At 28.1% G+C, this 20,914-nt stretch overlaps 1 protein-coding gene across 1 annotated transcript in view; it reads right to left on the bottom strand.

Moving 5' to 3' along the window:
- LOC111623677 (cytoplasmic dynein 1 heavy chain 1-like) overlaps positions 1-20,914 on the bottom strand; it is a 196,279-nt gene that overhangs the window by 88,004 nt on the left and 87,361 nt on the right. Inside the window, exons 26-36 of the mRNA XM_023366346.1 lie at positions 19,759-19,925; positions 19,505-19,678; positions 19,273-19,438; positions 18,030-18,215; positions 13,488-13,688; positions 13,135-13,417; positions 12,244-12,344; positions 6,730-6,885; positions 3,049-3,113; positions 2,628-2,811; positions 2,304-2,516 (exon numbers count right to left, since the gene is read on the bottom strand). Coding sequence (XP_023222114.1) covers positions 2,304-2,516; positions 2,628-2,811; positions 3,049-3,113; positions 6,730-6,885; positions 12,244-12,344; positions 13,135-13,417; positions 13,488-13,688; positions 18,030-18,215; positions 19,273-19,438; positions 19,505-19,678; positions 19,759-19,925 — 1,896 coding nt within the window. The remainder of the gene's footprint in view (positions 1-2,303; positions 2,517-2,627; positions 2,812-3,048; positions 3,114-6,729; positions 6,886-12,243; positions 12,345-13,134; positions 13,418-13,487; positions 13,689-18,029; positions 18,216-19,272; positions 19,439-19,504; positions 19,679-19,758; positions 19,926-20,914) is intronic.

The raw sequence follows: 20,914 nt of genomic DNA, 5'->3' as shown, positions 1-20,914 counted from the left end.
GTACTTTTCCTTTGTTTAAGGGTATTTGGGCAGTTTATTCTCTGTTATATTCTCAAGTAAACAATACATACAAGTACAGTACAGTATTTTCTGAGGAAACACTCGTACTTATTTTTTTTAACCCCATTCCCGATAACCCGGCATTTTCACAAACTCGGCCACCCTTCGGTCCACATTAGGCCGAGTTTTCGAGGTTCTACTGTATTATATAATTCAATATGTTTATACATGAATAAGTGGAAAAATAATGATCTTCTACATGTAGCAATGTAGTGAACTTCTACAGGAAAGCATGAATCGCAGGCGTTGCCCCTGTAAAGTTGTTTATCCATGAGGAAAAGGAACCATTTAGGAGGCAACTTCAACACTTACAAAAATTAACAATTTATAAATATAATAAATAAATTATAAATTTTTTTACACAATAATAAAAAAGAGTGAGAATTTCTAATACATACTTAGTCTGAACTATGTCTACAAAAAGGGGTTAAAGCCGATCGCAAATCTGCATGCATTAATTTCAAATAAAAAATAAATCTCTCTGCAGCATGGCAATTTTTAATTGATGATAAATCATAATATATTTTATAAGATAAATTTTATGAGGTATTGCACACAATGAATCCCCATTGGTAGAAAATTATATTTGAAATAACACGTGGATTCCTTCCACTTTCGGAAATTTTGTCGAAAAATGACACGTTCCATATTTTTAAAAAAACATTCGAATTAAAGAATCCAGTTATAACGAAAGGTATAAAAAGTAAGCCTGAAGAAGATCCCAGGAGGGGAATCGAAAATGTTTGCCGATTTTAAAGAATTTCGTGCCGGTTACTGGTTAATTGTAGATAGTTGTTTATTTGAAGTCCAGTAAATAAATGTGCGTTAATAGAGCTTGCTTTCATTATATAACATAATTTTCATAATTTTGAACTCAAGATGAAATTTGCAGTAATTCTAGAACTGAAGAACTTAAGCTTCTTTTGTATGTTATTTTCAGGTCTTGCTTTGAGTGTAATCTGGTTATGTACTTAATGACAACATTTTACCAAAGTTTTATTCACAACAAGATTTGACTAGAGGCAAGTTGGAGCCCTGAATATGATATGAATAATATAACTGAGTGATATTCAGAAATTGAAAAGAAAACCAGAAATCTTATTCATCCTAAGAATTATACACACATGTGTGAGAACCTGACCTTCATCAACAATATTATAATCAAAATAACAAAAGATAATACTATAATTTTCAATAATAGAAATTTGTCAGCAGTGATATCTATCAACCTACACACCCTGGGATCATCTCATCCTACTTGTTCTAAGAAACAAAAAAGAAACTTTCCTGCAACCTTCCGGCCTGCTGTCCCCATTCAGCTGTTTTACTGTGACAACTGACAGCCAGTTGGACAGTCGTCACGAGTTCTGCAATGAAATTGGTCACAAATTCTCAAACAGCAGTCACTGCCAGTTCTTCAACCAATATAGTTAACTCTGTGCCTCTGAAAATGAATTATATTATCATTGCCAACATTGAACACCCTGGAATCCATCACCCTCGAATATATCTACTCCTGCACTGAAGAAATAGCCACCTACAAGTCGTTCTCTTCTAGAATTCTCCTACTCAACCCGCTCATGCATACAACCTTTGGCTCCTTCAAAAAAATCCAGGTATTTACATCAAATTGTGGTCTAAATGTGAGATCTCTCTCTCTTGTAACCACTAATGGTATATAACTAATTGTTTATTTGCTGTAGATAGCTTCTATTTTTTCTGCTCAAACAAATGAGCATTTGTTTGTTTAACTGATATCAGAGTGATTCACTTCTGTCTTGCTGACCTCCTCTATTTGGAATCTGATTACCTACGCACATGACCACTGACATAAAGTAAAACTAAAATAACACTACAATAATTTAGTTGTCACTAAGGTAAAACTAAACTAAACATTGTGGCTTCTGTGTGTGTTCGCCAGAACACAGTGGTGTCATCCTGATGACCGATCCTCCAGTCACACACACAAACATATATATATTTTAATAAATTAAATACACATAACTACGCAACTGTTGCAATCTTCAAAATTATGATAAATTTTTAAAAGTTAAATAAAAAATTAAAAATATTCAAATAAAGCAAAAATTAATTACAATATCAATTATTAAATCATTGTTACTTTAAAAAAATTTTCCTGTTTTAAAAAAAGTGGCATTGTGATTGATTATAATTATTCTTTAAGAAACTGATAAAAAATGAAATTCACTTCAAGTAACAATTTTTTCAAATAGTATACTTACTTTTTCCATCCAAAGACATCCTTGTTCATCATAACCACCACAAACAAGATACATTTCTTGGCAAACTTTCTTTATTTGCTCTTTCAGTCCTTTCATTTCAGCTCTAGTATATGAAACGCCAGGAAATACATCAGATAATAAAGAAAATAAAAGAGGAATATCTTCAGCAACTAATTTTGGAACCATGGTCTCGCACACACTTTGAATTAAAATCTATTAAAAATTAAGTTACTATAATTATTACATAATGTATGTAATAAATCTTAAAATTAATTATAATAGTAAAACTTAAAAGTGTCATTTATATATTAACAAGTAACTTACCTCCTGTTCTGGTAATTGTTCAGCAATAATTCCTTCATCTGCTTCTTCACCTCTTTCTTTCATATCATCTTTGATTTTTTGAATTCTGTCACGTTTAATATTTCCTGCACTCACAAGAACACTTTTCAGGGCTCTCAGACCAAAATCATAGTGGGACTGATTAGACAGCTGTTCATCACATAACCTAGAATATGTCAGATTAAATAAAACTACTTTATTATTTAATATTAAAAAAGTTATCTTTTTTTAAATATAAATAAAAAGTGCAACGATATTGCTGTTTATTGTAAAAAGCTTAATTAAATGTATTATATATATATATATAATAAGTATATATATCATAGTAGTATTTTTTTTTCATTTTAAATTAATGAATTTAAAATTTATGCTTTATATATTTTTACTTAGTTCTTGCACATACTTGAAAAAGGGTACAATTTTGCTAGCCAATTTTTCTGCTGTTCTGAATCCTNATGAATAAATGCTCTAATAAATGCTTTTTTAAATGTAGTTTTTAAAATTTTGACAATATTTAAGAAAGTCTTTTTGGAAATTTTATCTCTAATTCCTTTTATTATAAAAGAAAATTTTTTTTCACTGCAGATACGAAAACTTTTCAGTTATGACTCTCAATCGAAAACAAATTCTCATTTCTCTAAATGAAATTCATATATATATATATATATATATATTTATTTGTGAATTATATATACATACATATATATAAAATAAAAATCACAAATTTTAGAAACAAAACAAAAGATGTTTTAAAAACATTAAAACTGATTATAACCTCTTTGGTTATAACATTAAAACTAACTCAATAGAGAACTAAGAGGTGTTCATATACTATACATCAAAAGATTTTGGTAAACAAAAATTTTTTTTGTAGAAATCCTGTAAAACTTAAACATACGATACATAAAACACAATTGTGCTAACCTGGCAATCAATAACAGTGCACTGTAGTAATTAATGTAAATTTTTTGTAAGTATAATAAAAAGTATTAACAACAACAACAAAAAAAAAAAAAAGATACTATACTATATAAAAAAATATACTATACAAATAATTAAAACAACACTTAGCTATAATAGCTATTAAAGAAAAACAAATTTCAATAATGAATTAGAAACAAACATAGAAGGAACATATAATATGAAGAAAGCTGTGAGTGAATATGATGTAGATGGTGTATATCTGTTTTTCAATCTTTCTCATTGTGATCAGTAAAATTATGGTAATTTTATGTGGACCAAGTAATTATATGTGACTATGAATTATTTTTATTTATTACGCTTACACATGCTTATCTAGAGTTACTGTACATAAGGTACATACAGTAACTCTAGATTACTATTTAAAATATCACCCCTAATTGACTGCACAAGCTTCAGTATGGTCAAATATTTTTCTGTGGGTCAGTGAAATTTTTTCATAAACGAATGTCAGTTCTTGGATTACTGAAAAACACTGATCTATATGAATTGACATATTTGGGTTGCTGCACAAGCTTCATTTGATAATGGTGATTTTGTTAAATGAAAACATCTTTCTATAATTTGAATAAAAAATTTCAAAATTATATAAATTTTTCTGTATCATGTTAATTTATTACTAAGTTCATGAGTTACCTTTAAAGCTAATTAGCATAATGACTGCCAGAATGCATACAAAAGTATTAATAATTCATTCTTTATTCCTGTATACAATATTATTCAATCAAAAGAATTATTTTCTAATATAAGTCTAGAGTTAAGCGGCAATGCTGAGAGTATTTTAGTGTACTTGAATACAAAATAAGGCTAAAACAATGAATAAAGTAAACAGTTTGGAATCTCATTATGGTGTCTTAAGTCATTTATAAAGTTTTAAAAAAAGAATTAACATCAATAGAGAAAAAACTAGATGATTGAAATCTAAACAAATTCATTTGTATGAAAATATGCAAATAAATTTATTGATAGGTCAAATAATAGTGAATGAAAGAATAATGTTTGGTTTAATAACAGATAAACAATATAAGGTATTTAATTTTATTTAGTAGTAGTTTAAAAATAAATTTAAGCTGAATGTGTTAGGAAGCTTTAGTGATATTGCAAAATGTCAGAGGATCATTTTTCTATGTTATTGTTATAAGTGTAAACAAAGGTTAAAAAATATAAAAAAATCAATACTGGAAGGAATATAGAAAGAAAGGAAATAAAACAAGAAAAATTTATTGATGAATGGTATCTTAATAAATCTTATACATATTTATTAACTCAGAATTCTTCATTGGAATTTCTATTTTTAGCAAGCCAAAAACTTATATCAGTATGAGGAGATTAGATATAAAGTTGCTAAATTAAAAATACATGGCTTAAAGAATGATTGATCATACATATGAAGCATTTTATATAATCAAAAATAAATTTTTTTTGGGCTTATTATTGAAAACTTAATTACAAGAACAGAAAAAGCAGAAACTGTTGAATGATACTCAAATATCCTGATAATTTTTCAGTTTTAAATTAAAACATTTTGACTTTAAAATGGTTGACCAAATGTGTAAGAAACTATTAGCAATCTCTAAGAGAACTCAGTCCAGATCCCCATAATTTATCATATATAGCATAGGTCAAGGCACTGTTCCTAATTCTTCACCATGCTGGCCAACCTCATTGTGTCTCAAACCCACCTGTAATAATGATGTAATTACGGTGGTTTTATAGCATAAATGTGTCTTGCATTAATCAGTCATTTGTAGAAAATAAAATAATAATAATAATAAAAAAATCATTAATTTCATAGAAACACATTCATTTGCTTTATTCTAAGGTTTATTATTTACACTTTTATGATGTGTAATCATAATTATAATGTATTGTAAATAGTGCAATTTATGATGTTTTTAACCAGAACTACATAAAAAAAATTTCAAATCAAATTTCATCTGACTGATATACTGATTTCTAATTGCTAATGTCCTACAATAAATCATAACAGCATTCCCACTAGTTTATTATAGATAGCCAGATTTAAGCCAGATGTCAGCCTACCATTCTGAAGAATCTGGGAATGAATCAAAATTAATAAAAAAAAAAAAAAAACACCATGAATTTTTTGAGGGATGGTCCACAGCTACCCCACTGTGTGGTAAAGGATGGGTTAGGTCTGTCCTTCACCATACAGCTTCCTTACTCTGGACCTGGCTGAATCAATAATGGGTTTGATAAAAAAGATTTCTTAGAAAGACACAGGGCAGAAAGAATGTACATATATAAAAACTACTTTATTACATACAAGATAAATGAATAACAACTTTCTAAAAGAATGCTAAATGTAAATGTGACACTCAAATAATTAAAATTTAATTTTAACAAAACAATTACATAGAGAAAAAAATGCTTGAGGATAAATTTTCAAGCATCCTTCTCTATACATAATGTTTTAAAGCAACAAAATATAGTTATCATAAAAAAAAAAAAAAAAAATTATGAATAAACGATATTTACTTTCATTCATAACAAAATTAAACTGAATTACATAAATAACAATTATATTACTTATAGTTGAAATACAGTAGAACCTCGAAAACTCGGCTCTCGATAACCCGGAACTCCGGATAACTCGGCCACACCCTGGCAGGGCAAAAAAATCCTTAGTTAATTAATTTTCATTATAGACAGCTTTATAAAAGTATAAAAGCTCTCATAAAGTATTTTTCTGAGGTCTGTCTTATCAGGTAAATTACTGTATACAGTGTATTCATTAATTTTCATTTTCATGTAGTAAAGGCTCTATGCCTTCATAAAGGACGTACTTTTCCTTTGTTTAAGGGTATTTGGGCAGTTTATTCTCTGTTATATTCTCAAGTAAACAATACATACAAGTACAGTACAGTATTTTCTGAGGAAACACTCGTACTTATTTTTTTAACCCCATTCCCGATAACCCAGCATTTTCACAAACTTGCCACCCTTCGGTCCACATTAGGCCGAGTTTTCGAGGTTCTATTGTATCAGTTTAACAGTTAAGTGAAAATGTTTGAATAGTAAAATTGTAAACAGTATTTTCTTATAACGAAACTAAATGAAATGCATAAAATTATACTATACCTCTATCTTTTTTATTTTGCTGATTTTTTAATGTTTCTTGTATCATTTGTATCTGTTGAGAAACAGCAGATAGCATTCTCTCTTCAAGTCGGTTAAATTCATCAAAGCATCCCCAAGCACCAACTTGACATAATCCAACAAATATCCTTCCCATGGCCTACACATCAAAAGAATAGTAAATTAGTGAGCATTCTTCTTGTATAGAAAATTTTGTAAATCAGTTTTCTACACTATTTTTGTAAACTACATGATATATCAAATCATCTGAAGTAATTGCATAAACTGTATTATGTATTATAGAGAGAAAAAGTTACTGAATACCTGGTTTACATATACAGTTTAAGTGCACAATGACTTTTTGATCATTTTGTAACAATAGAATTCATATTCTTATTATTATTTTACAGATCCATTTTATACATAGGTTTAAGAAATTTTGTTCATTTATATTAAAGTACATTAAGGTTTTGTTGTAAGTTGAAAACTAACCTAGAAAGGTTAGTTTTCAACTTACAGCAAAACATTTGTACACAAAATAACCACTACTGTTAGTATTTGATCCTTCAATGTACTTAATAGAATATATTTTCATTCACCCATTCACTACTGCTTAGTAATGGGTGTTTCAAATATGGTTTTTTTCACCCAACACAATTAGTTTTATAATGTTGTCAAGTTTAGTTTCAAAGGTAATAAAGCCACACTTCTTGCATTTATCTCCACTGCTTGATTTAGTATTAAGTTTTGGACACATTTTTGAAGCACTAATTGTAAAACTTTATAAAAATTGCAAATAGAGAAAAATGTTGTTACCCCAATGTTACCAACTTTGACATCGTCTCACTAGTGACAATGGAAAATCAGAATTTCCATGAAAACAAAAAATGACAAATTTGAAGTTTAAGACTATTTACAAAAATATATAAACATTTTTGAGTCTATCTTTTAATCCTTTAACATTTCTGTGGTTGTGTTAAAGGATTAAAAGATAGACCTGGAAAGGTTTATATATTTTTGTAAATAGTCTTAAACTTTAAATTTAAAATATTGAAGAAAAATTATTCTGGAGTCATCATTGAACATTGTAAAAAATGACAATATGCAATAGAAGTAAATCTACATGAATTATTTATTAAAAATTTATTATTTATTATTGGTTAAAGACTAACTTCGACATCATCCCATGACCGACAAGAGAACTTCAGAATTTGCACAGAATTTAAATTTTAGACTTATGGTCAAAGTCAAATTGTTCATAAGTCTAAAAGTTTGAAAAATTCAACATTTTTAAGTAGAAGAGCTCCTGCACATAATAAATATCTAAATATATAAAATTGCTTGTCCTAACTGACTGACTGACCGACCAATCATCGCCCAGAGCAAATCACTGAACCTAAAGAGGTGAAATTTGGTACAGTTAGGGTACGTCATGAAAACGCACACTATGAAGGGATTTTTTGAAATTCCCCTGCAGGGGGAGAGGGAGAGGATTAAGGCTTAACCGGAAGAATGGCTTCTATTGTACTATTTTAGATGCGATTTTTTGTTTTCATCTGCGTTTAGTCTTCATTGAGTACTTAGGTGTATTAAATTGATACATTTCAGACATTGCTATAAATATTTTTATCTATTTCGATTTTAAAAATGTTCAAACCACTTTAAATTCGAATTTGTTATCGCATATATATTACATATATATATATATATATATATATTACAAGATCATACATTATGCCATAACAAAGCTGACAGAAACTGTATACATTGTAAGCCAAAATGCAACAAAGTATGTATGATCATTAGCACTTCACAAAATGTTAGAAAACTCGTCTATCTTGGTTTGCTTTGATGATGCAACATTTCTGGGCTTATTTTGGTAACATTGTCAGTACAAAATGTTACTGTTACATGAGCACTATTTCAAGATGCGATATTCCCAAAGACATGTCTGTAACAAAGGTGAGTCACACCTTTGTTGCACACATGTGCATATTTCAAAGTGTTAAGCTGAAAGTAGTTTACCTCCACTAAACAACGTTTTACAGGAAAGCATTAATGTGCAGCTGAAATATTAATAGTGAGAACCATGACAATTATGTGCTTAGTTTGCACAGCATGCAATGTATTTTTTTTTAAACTCAGTGTTGTGGAAGAGTCGTGGCTCATCGTGATTAGTCAGAATCTGGACCAATGGGTGATGTTTCACATTCTGGTAAATTTGAATGGGCGACGGACCCGGTTGAAAGCTATGAAACAGCGGAAAATCAGATTGGTCAACTGCTGGCCTGCCAAAGCACATATATAGATCATTTTAGATGGGAAAGTTGAGTTTGTTGTGGTCTTGTTAAGAGGTTTAGCTTGCTGAAGGAAAGGAATTATTGTCTGATTTTCTTCGTCTTCTGACAAATGAGTATCTTTGTCTGACCATTAACAAGTGGTGATTCCTGGAAGTGCCATCTCATCGTAAGGTGACTTTCTTTTATGGGATAAGAACATTTAATCAAGCATTGACACTCTGGTTACAGACATCATTTATAGAACATATCATTTTCAATTAATTCACAATTTGACTCTCAGTATCCAGAAACATCAACTTATTACTTAAAGGTTGAAAAAATATGATGTTTACCAAAAAATGGAGATAAAAAAATCTGTTATTCCTTGATCCATTAAAACAAGATTCTACTGTTTAGCCCAATATATTTCGACAATTGTTTGGCTCACGTTATGTTTATCCTATATATATATAAAACACAGAAACAAACATCATAAAACCTGATAAATTTGTAAAGCCAAACACAAACAATATGTAGTGGGAAATCCCAAGTAAAAAAATAAGGAAACATTTTTTAACCTTCTGTTAGTCACATGGGTCTGACAGACCAGACGCGATTTTTAGTCAAAATTTTTTACTATTAAATATTTTTTGAAAAATTTGAAAAAATTAATATTCCTCAAACTTTTTAATTAGATTAACATGCTGTTAAAATTTTTTGCATAGCAACGCTCATTTTTTAGAAAAAAAATGCTTTACGAGTCGCATGGGTATGACAGACCCATGCGACTCACGGAGGGGGTAAAAAAACGTCAATTAATTTGTCGCCGTTGCCGATAGCGAGTGTCGCAATAACTTTATCGCGCTGAAGTTGTCGCGCGGTGTCTATTATACTTTATAATATCGTTATTTATTTATATATTTATATTTTTGTTTTTTTTTTTTTAATATTGTTTTCAAAATTAATGTCTAATTAACTTTTAATCATTTTAATTATTATTCTATTTTTATCATATAATTTTTATATATTACTTATGATGATTCTTCGTATATTAGACGATGCAAGTTGGCATTTTTTTACATTTACTAACCAATGGGAAACTTGTGAAAACAGTCTAGCTATAAATTGCCGGGAAATATCTCCCCCCTTTCGGCAATGATCTTGGAAATCAAATGTAAACAATCGCTATAAATTCGCTTGTTTTATTCGCGTTTTGAGCTATAAATTGTTAATTAAATATTGTTTCACAATGTATATACGAGTAAGCATGTTCTCAAAACTGTCTAGCAATAAATATTCCCGGGAAACTCCAACTCTCTATAGTAAGTCTATGGAAGATGTTATTGCTGTTAATTGGCTTTAAAATTTTTGTTTCTACGCCTATTACACTGTAATTGGTAATTTATATTATGACTGATTTAAGTTCAACGAATGAGAGGTTTCTTCAGAACCATCTGGTCTGGATTTTCCCGCGAAGAACCAATCAACGTGATTAAAGTCAGAATGTAAGCAAACCTTACAAATAGCTATCTTCTTCATTTTAGAGCCGTAATTCTGGTAATTTTACTCCTGAATGTTCCTGACAAAACAAACATTTGTTTAAATAACGTCAATTAAAATGAAAAGTAGCGAAATTAGAGCTGAAAACGATGAAAATGGCGATTAACTAACTTTTATTTACATTCTGACATTGATTTAAGTGAAAGGCTAATTCTTATCGCAGTCAATTTCCCACAAGACAATTCTGAGAAGATGCTTACTCGATCAAACGAAATAAAAGAACTACATGTTAGCTAATTAGCCCCTAAACATTATGAGAGCTAATTAGATATAAAGTGAAAAATTACAACTATGCGACAATCATATCGCATAGCTATCATTATTGTAAAATCAAATAATCTAAATTAATCTGATAAAAATACTTTAAATTGTTATCTGCAATTATTATCTATTTATTTTCCATCGCTAAACAACAAAACAAAACTAAAACAAGAACGTAAACTACATTTTAAGTAATTATAAATGAAATCGCTGCGTTTAATCGCGTTACGACTTTGTTGTCGCGCAATACGCAACGCGCGACAGAAAAAAACAAAAATAAATTATGACAATACAAATTGTGAAAATTACAAAATTTTTGATAATTGCATTTTTATAACATTCAGGTATTGACATGGATGTATTTTTTAAGTATTATTTTGTAAAAATTTTATATTATGAAGAAAACAAATTTCAGAATTGAGAGCATGTCGTAAATTGCCGAATTTTTGATGGTCCACCCATTATTTTTTCGATCGCTTCTTTTCATGCACAGAAAACATTTATAACTAAACTATAAGCAAATAATTTTGATGGATTCTATAATATTTTGAACGATGTCAATTTTTGAAAATAGGTGATCGAGTTAAGCCTAACACACGACTATATCAGATAAAAAATTAAAAATAAAATTTATGTCTAAAAATCATACGAAACTATCTATTAAATCATAAAGACAACATTCTTATGAGTAAAATGAAGTAAAATCTTTGTCAATTAGTCGATTTACAACTCAGAAAAGAAGTGTTGAAAATAGAGTCATAAAACAATTAACGTTTATTGACTTTCGCGGTAGGGGGTAACGCGGGGTCGGTTGACAAATTTTCTCGCAGTAGTGCAAAAGTTCTACTCACTTCGCTTGAAAGTGTCATATTTCTTCCCCACTTACAAACAAACCCGATGGCAATCGGTGAAACAGGAGATAAATTACAGCGAGTTGAAATTTGATATGTTTATTTTTTTGCGTTTTTCGTATCGAATTACATAAAAATAAATATTAAAAAATTCATTTTGTCAATACGCAAGTAATTTATATCACTAGATAGAAAACAAAGCGCAGAATCCAACTAAGAAACTGTAGTTTCTTTACGCGATAGATAAAATTGAATTATTTCATATTAAAAACACTGGGTCTGTAAGACCCATGCGACTCAAGTAAGGGCCCCATTCCTAGCGACTTACGGAGGGTTAAACTAAAAAAATAAACAGTACATATATTAATTACTGCAAATTATATATTTTATAATAATATTTGTAAATTTTTGAAGCTATATTAATTTCTTATGTATAGAATGCAATAATTTAATCTTTTATATCATTTATTTGCTGTGTAGTGAGAATTTAATTATTGTTACAGAAACAGATATTTAAAATTGATGTATCAAAAATTACATTAAAAATGTACTATAAATTATACATACTTGGAAATCAAAAGTTTCATCACAATTAAATACAAGAACAAATCTTCCAAGCTGATGACCAAGAGCTTTAACAGATTCAGTTTTTCCTGTTCCAGCAGGACCTATAAAATGTATTAAAAATATTATTTATACAGAATACTTTTAGACTATATATAGTGTGTTGTGTGTGTGCATGCACACACACATGCACAAACTACAAACTCCATTGATTCACTTAACATTATTGTTTTTTACTTCGAGGATTATGATTGATTAAAAAATGTGAAGTATGTTTTGTTTTAAAGACATTCCAATTTTGTATCAATACTAAATATAATTAAAATTAAAACTGCTTATAACTGAGCTTTCTGAAATTTGAAACTATCATGTAAAAATATGAATTATGTGAAATATGAAAATAATCATAAAAGTTTCTTCAGATTTAAAAAATATTTGAAAATGATTATACAACTATAGAATAAAATTGTTGTTATATTACACCAAAGTATTATTTATCCTTACAATTTAATTCTATAAAAATTAAGTGTAACTAGTCTTAGAGTTGAATAACAGTATTTAGAATACTTCATTTCATAACTTATCATTACCAATTCTCCAAATATCAATATCAGTTGAATTTCTTCTAAATTTTTTAAAAATAACCTTATTTTTAATGAATGACATTATGTATAATAAATGAGCATAATAAAAATTTATTTATTTTATATAGTTACACAAATTGTGCAATTATAATTTGAAACTAATGTTTTTAATTAAATTTTAAGTCAAAGATATTTTTCAATATCACAAGCTTTAAATAAGAGACATTTCATACAAAACTCTCATTCGCTGAAAATTAAACAGATATGATTAAAATTTTAGTATCATTTAGTTTAATAATAATAAATTTACCAAACGGAGATCCACCAAGTCTTCCTTCCAATGCTTGTGTCATTGTTAAATAACATCGATCAGTTAAAGGTGTTTGAACTAACTTTTCTTGAACACCAAGATATTCAAATCCATAATTAAATTTGGCATTTGCCATATGAATTGACAACTGTTGTAATACATCTGGTTGGCGAGGATCAAAGTAGAAACGCATTCGACTGAGCCAGTCAAAACATTTTGGACTGGTAACTTTATTTTTGATTAACATTCTAGTAACATCTCTTTTATGTACAAATTCTGTAATCTGTATAATAATAATAATTATTATTATATTTTAATATATTTATTATTAAAATTTATAAAAATGGTCTTACTAAGTGTTCCAATTTTTTTCTTCGGAGAGGAGGTTGTTCTTGTAAAACTGAATCAGCCAAAACATTAAGTGTAGATTCAACTGCCTGTAATACATCTTCAACTGGTTTCAAATCATTGTCACTTTTATTAGCAACTGTCTGTAATGCATTTTCAATATCTTCTGACCATGAAATCTGTGCTGCCAAGACCACAATTTGAGACTAAAAATAAATGTTTTTAACACACGATTAAAATAAGTTTTGTTTTTAAAATTATTTTAAAATTTTGAAAAGTCAAAATAATTTAAAACATCTATATATATAAAACTCAAAGGTGACTGACATAGTGATCTATCAACGCACAGCCCAAACCACTGGACGGATCGGGCTGAAATTTGGCATGCAGGTAGATGTTATGACGTAGGCATCCGCTAAGAAAGGATTTTGATCAATTCTACCCCCAAGGGGATAAAATAGGGGATGAAAGTTTGTATGAAACTTTGTCAATTTTAAACCGATCGGGCTGAGACTTTGCATGCATAAAGCTACTATGACGTAGGCATCCCCTAAGAAAGGATTTTGATAAATTCCACCCCTAAGGGGATAAAATAGGGGATGAAAGTTTGTATAAATCTTCTTAGATTTTCGACTGATTGAACTGAAATTAAAGATTGGAGCTACTATGATGAAGACGTCCGCTTAAATAGGATTTTGATAAATTCAACCCCCATGGGGATAAAATAAGGGATGATGGAGGATGTAAATGTATTAGTTTGAACCTATCAGTACCTAATGGAACGAATAAATTAAGACGAACAAAATAATTTTTAGTTCTAAATGTTGACAATAGATGGCGTTAGTAGTATTTTAAAACGCGCTATCGTTGTGTTTTCACTGAGTTACATATACCCGATGATGAGTGGCCGCCGTATCTAATAGTACATACTATACCTAAATATTTCTAGCGGATTATATTTGACGGGGGTTAATTAGGTATAGTTTTTGCGGGGATTATATTGTACCCTTTGTACATAGTTGTACAAAGAAGTTTTGTAGGCCCTAATTTTTTACACACGCTAAACGAAAGTAAAGCCGCAAAAACTATACCTAATTAATAATAATACTTCTTAACGCGAGCGAAGCCGCGGGCAAAAGCTAGTTCTTTATAAAATGCTAAATTTTTCTTTTTGGATAAATATTCTTGATAAATTAAGATTTTTACATTTTCTGAAATTGTTTATGGTAACAGTATAAAAATATTAAAAATTATTCAACTGTTATAATGAACTATTTGAAATATTAAAAACTTTATTAAATAAAATCAGCTTCTTCAAAAGTCTATTGAAAGATAATTAGTCCTATAATAATTTTGATAAATTAAAATCAAAGCAACAGAAGGAAAAATATTGTATAAATATGCAAAATTTATTCAGAACTTGTAGCTATAAATCACTTAAATTTCATGCAAGTTTTATACTGAATTGTTTTTAAAGTTGATATGCACAATGAATAATATATGTAGAAATGGTCATAATGTATTTGTAATAAAATAATTAAATACAAGTGGTGTTGGCTGAAGTAATATTTTATATTATAATTTTATAATATTTGCAACTGATTGGAAATCATTTAAATTTATTAACTATAATTATCCTAACAGTTATTTTCTGTCAGAGTATTTTTGTGCTAAAATATATAGATTATAAACACAGAAGTAAAAGATAATTGAAAATTATCACAATTTTAGTAATTACTGATGTCTTTGCAGTATATCTTATTTATATATTTGCAGTTTCAATTTACAATAATCATGGTCTATTTTAATAAATAACGCTTCAAGCCCACAACTTTAATTTAGATTAAATTAGTTATCCTGATAGATAGGATTTTAATAAATTGGAGGGCTTATCACATCAGGGCAGAATAATCAGACTAGATTTTACAAAAAATAGTCTTTAATAACCACAATCAAATTTAAGTAAGAATGCATTTCAAGTATAAAGACCGCTCATCGGCATACATACACATAGTACCACTCTAGCAAACATTAATACAATCCTAACACAGGTAGTAAACCAAGACAAAAGGATTTTTTGATGTATACAGTGCACTGTATTCACAATATAGTTAATTCATCACAATATTCTAAAAAACTAAAATTACCTAACATATACCATATATCTCAGCAGATAAGACAATAGTTGAATCATAAAAAAAAGCCTCCAAAATCCAGGGTCGTCTTATAGGACAGATGCAAATATAAGCATATATATATATATGTTCTTTAATTCTTGTCTTTAATCTTCACCAATACATCTTTTTTTTTTTTTTTTATGTGAACAATACCAATCTACTGAATAAACTACATTATCTTTCTCTAAATCATTATGTTCATTATTTTTATATTTACCATTAATCATTTTGCTATGGTTCTTATATTGTTTGATACTAAGATAATATCTAAATTTTTTAATTATTTTTTTTAATTTTTCAAAAAACATTAAATACATATTCCATTTTAAGATACAATGTTTTAACTTCTCTCAGTCGTCTAATTTAATATTACAGTTTTTATTTTACTTGTTTTTAACCATTTCTAGGAGTCTGCTCTGATGTGATAAACCCTCAAATTTATTAAAATCCTATCTATCAGGACAACTAATTTAATCTTAATCATAGTCTTATTGATTATAACTGCTTCAGGTCTGATACTATGCCCACAAAAAGCTATGTACTTTCAGAATTTTCAACAGAAAATAATTCAAATATAAATAATACTTAACTTCAATTCACAAAAAGAATTGAACACAATTCAAGTAAATTTATAAAATTTTAATAGAAACTATATTACCAAGCTTATTTAAGCTGTTAAAATGTCAGAAAAATTAAAACTTTAAACTTCACAAAGGTCCTTTTGTATGTATTACGTATATTTTCTATCATTTGTTCTCTTAAGTTGAAACTTATTCTGATGTTAAATTAATCAGGAGCAAGTCATCTACTGTAATTTTCTTAAACCAATGTGTTTTACTTCACTATTTTAATTTCTTCATACCTTCTTAGTAAGTTTATCAGGTTTCAACAATAAAATATCCAAAAATATCATATTTGACAAAGATAAAATGTATTTATTTCATAAAAACAAATAAAAAATGTTTAGTAAAACATTGCTGGCATGCTTTTATGGGTTCAAAATACATTTTGAATTATTCAGCTGTTACAAATAATACAATAGGAATTGGAGAATCTCAAAATGAATCTAGATACGCATTGTCATCAATGTTTGAACTTGTAAATTTATTTTTCATCAATTCTTACACCTCTAAAATGTTATTTTGAGTGCTTATATTAGATATACATAAACATTAAATTTTAAATCAAGCTAAACATGGCTAATTAATTATAAAGATATGTAATTTATACTAAAGGCAAGTAGTTGTCATCTTGTATTAAATTTAATAATTTAATAACAACCATACTATCTGTATGGTTATATCTTCTGAATTAATTGATCTGTAAGCAAAGATTAGATGGAGGTCTGGTTAGTATAACTAGCAATGCATTTGCATGGCAAGCAGGAGTTGCAAGATTAAGTGCCATTCTAGATAGATCTTTTCTTCCAGATTATTAATTAATTTATAATTATTAAGATTTAAAATAAGATGGCAACTTAATCATTTACCCCTATATCAAATTATACAGTATATATTTATAATTAATTAGCTGTATCATAGCCCTATTAAATCCAGTGAAATAATTTACTACTACAAATTTTTTTGGTTTATATGTAAATATTAAGTTTTATACTAAAAAAATTAAAGATTTTTGTCACTAATCATCATTAATAATAAATGACAATAGCATTATAAAAAATAAAACGATTTTAATCATAAGGAAAAAAAGTACTCATATTTGAATATTGCATTATGAATATCACATATTTTGCTGCAGAAATAACATACCTCTTTTTCAATAACAATTCCACACTGTATATGACTATTCTTAATGCTTAACAATTGTGTGCATAATAAAGTTAAATGATTTAGGATTTTCAAAGGATTGTAATAATCATTATCTACTTATGCTTTTAATAAAAAAAATTATTTAAAATAGCACAGAAGAAATATGTGAATTACTGCTTTTCAAATAGTCAATAATGCTTTTATTAAAGCAAAATATTAATATCATATTACAATGCTACATTAATACAAAAAATAACTGATCACAGGAGTTGTTTAACCTGTTGATATTCAAGGAATAACTAAGAGTTTATTTATATTAGACTGATTGGAACACATTAAAATAAATAAAACAATTATTTAGTCCGAATATAGCCAGATTATTTAGGCGATCGTTTGCCGATATTTCTAAATAAAACATTTTTTACATGTTTCCTATAAGCTTTATATCAAGTAAACATTAATTAATTGAAGTGAAATTGCATTAAAATTTTCATTGAATAAAGTATAATTGTTAAATTTTAGATATATTTTAAAAGAAAGACTAGCAGATTATTATTAGTTAAAATTATTTACAAAAACAAAATAATTAAAATTTATTTACCTGATAGTTGTCAACCCACTTCATATATTCAGATGGTCTAATATTTCCCTGTTTAAATGGTACAATTTCAACTACAGCTGAAGCTAATAATTTAGCAAGCGTTACTCTCATTTCTTTTTCAACAAGTGAAAGCCATTCATTTATTTTTGGATGTTCTGTTATTGACACTGGAGTACTGAAAACCACCTGTTTACATAAATTAAAATTATGTTTGTAATAGGCTAATAATTGATATAAGTTTTTTTTTATGTATATACATTAAAAATTTAATAGAGATCATATCATATACAGTAGATCCCCCTATAAGACGGTAGATACGTTCCGTTCTTTATGAATCCGATTTTGTAGGAATCACAGCCCGACACATGTGAAGTTTACGGACTACGGCTGTTTGAAAGGTTTTCTTCCATAAAATTAATCGATTCTAGACTAATCCGACTCAACATTTCCAAAATACGTATATTTTTTTTTGGAAATAATCCGTATAAACTATGCTATAAACAAAAAATTGTAGGATTATTTACCGAGTGTGCACCATTCGACATCACCGTTGCTCAAGCTTGTTTTAGTCGCGGAACAACTCAGCAAACCACGGCCGCGATTTCTGATGTTATTTTTCTGCGAAAACTTCACTGAACTTTGGAGACATCATTAATATAAATAATTTTGATCGCTGTTGAATAAGAAATGTTTCTTTCAAAAGAAATGTATAAAATTACAGTACTGTATTAGACTTACGGTACCTAATTTACATACTGTACAGACGATAGTTTGCCTAAACTCTCCGTAGCGTGGCGCCAGGTGGCGGAAAGCATATATATAATTATAATAAAGTTACAATAAATTAAGTTAATATATAATTATATATACAGTACCTAATTTATATATAATTATATGTACAGACGAAACTAAACTCAATTTACCCGCCTAAATGTCCATAGCGTGGCGTTACAGACGGCGGGAAAGTAGTTTGGCTGCCCAATGACATTTTACGTAATTATAGGAGTCATTTTACCGTTGTGTACAGATACCGCCACAATTTTTTCGCAGTCTTATAGGAATCGTAATTATAGGAACCAGTCTTATAGGGGGATCTACTGTATTACAAATAAATCAAAAATATTTGATTTTTAGAAATACTAAAATAATATTGCTAACTTAAATTTTAATTTATAGTTATCAAAAATTTTAATTCTTTGACAAGTTTTAACTGAATAAATTAAGTTTATTCAATAAAACAAACCTCTTCCCCTTCTTTTGATGCAATTCCTTTAACAATAGTATTATCTTCATTTAATATAATAGCAGCAACACCAGCAAACATTTTTTTAAAGTGTTTTTGTAAACGTGGAATATTTTTACTATTGCCAATAATTTCCAAAAGATCTTCATCTCCAACAAAATAAAATCTAAATGAAACATAATTATCAGGCATAGAATTTTTATAGAATTTAAATTTTTTCAAAGCACATTACCTTGGGAAAGATGATCGTTCCCTTTCCAAATATTCGCCAAGTGCTTTCTGAATTTTTCCAAGTAAATCAGCCAGACGTTCTAAAGACCTCTGGACACCAGGGATGTTCAGAATATCCATCACAAGTGGAGATTTGGCTACTTTTTTCATTAATGTAAGAAATTCTGCACTAATGCTACAAGTGAAATTCAAATTAAAATTAATTAATTTGTTTACAAATAAACTGAAAAAAGTTTTTATCAGATTTTTTTTTACCTTTGAAATCGTGATGTCTCAACAGGAAGAAGTGTTTGAATATCAGCACTTCCTGAAAAAATACCTTCAAGATAAACCCAACGACGCTGAACATCAATCCATACATCAAATAAAGCATTAATACGATTTAACTTTTCTTCCCATGCTAACGCATCTTCTTCAAATTCCTATCATTAAAGTGTTTAAGATTCATGAACAGATAAGTCAATTAATAAAATATTAAACAATTTCTGAAAAATTTTTAAACATACTTTGCTACTACAAAATCTTCACAAATATATTTATGGCACAAAGGTTTTTATTAAAAATTAAAATTACAAATGGTTTTAGGAAAAAAATATATTGAATTTTCACTATTTCTGGAAAATGTATTTAAACAATAACTCTAAAAAAAAAAAAAAAAAAGCCTAAGTAATGCAAAACACTTTCTATAATTATAAAAGAAAACAGTTCCCATGCATTCAGTGTTGATTATTTTTGTTGAGTAAATTTTGATGCAAGAAATTTGTATTTATTTATTTTACAAACCATTTTAAAATATGACTAATTATTAAACATTATTTAACTGTTTATTATTTTGAAAAATTTTTAGTGATAATATTTAGAATATCACAAATATTTAATGGAAAGTTCTGTCTAAAGTTTGATTCATTTTTTTGGACAGAACTCCTCTTGTATTAAATACTGTATATTAAGAATTGTTTTATGTTAATGATGTTTTGTATATCATTAATATTGTATTGTATATTTTGTTTGTAAATTTATGTATTTTGAGGTACAGTAGAGCATCGATTATCCGAATCAATTGGGGACTGGGGTTGTTCGAAAGATCGATGTTTCGGATAACCGATTATGTACAAAAAAATATATTAATTTATTCCGTGTTGAAATTTTTCTCCGTTGCGTGTCACCTTGCATTGAATTTTTGTCAATGTTAAGCTTAATGAAGACTATTGTATCGTTAAAAATTATTTTTTTATTTTGTACGAACAAAATAAATGTATTGAAAAATATAAAAACAATAAAAAATTATACTTCAGAAGTTAATTTAGTATCAAAAACGTAAAATATTTGAGTAGCCCAAGACATAGCCAAAGATTGCAGCGCCACAGCACTGGCAAAAATTTAAATTTGCCGACTGGAATTCTTTCGGATG

Source organism: Centruroides sculpturatus, unplaced genomic scaffold, assembly GCF_000671375.1.
Source record: "Centruroides sculpturatus isolate CEXI.00-Female unplaced genomic scaffold, Cexi_2.0 scaffold176, whole genome shotgun sequence".
In the NCBI taxonomy this organism is placed as follows: domain Eukaryota; kingdom Metazoa; phylum Arthropoda; class Arachnida; order Scorpiones; family Buthidae; genus Centruroides; species Centruroides sculpturatus.
The sequence above is the reverse complement of the archived record's forward strand: the minus strand, read 5'-3'. Positions and strand labels throughout refer to the sequence as shown.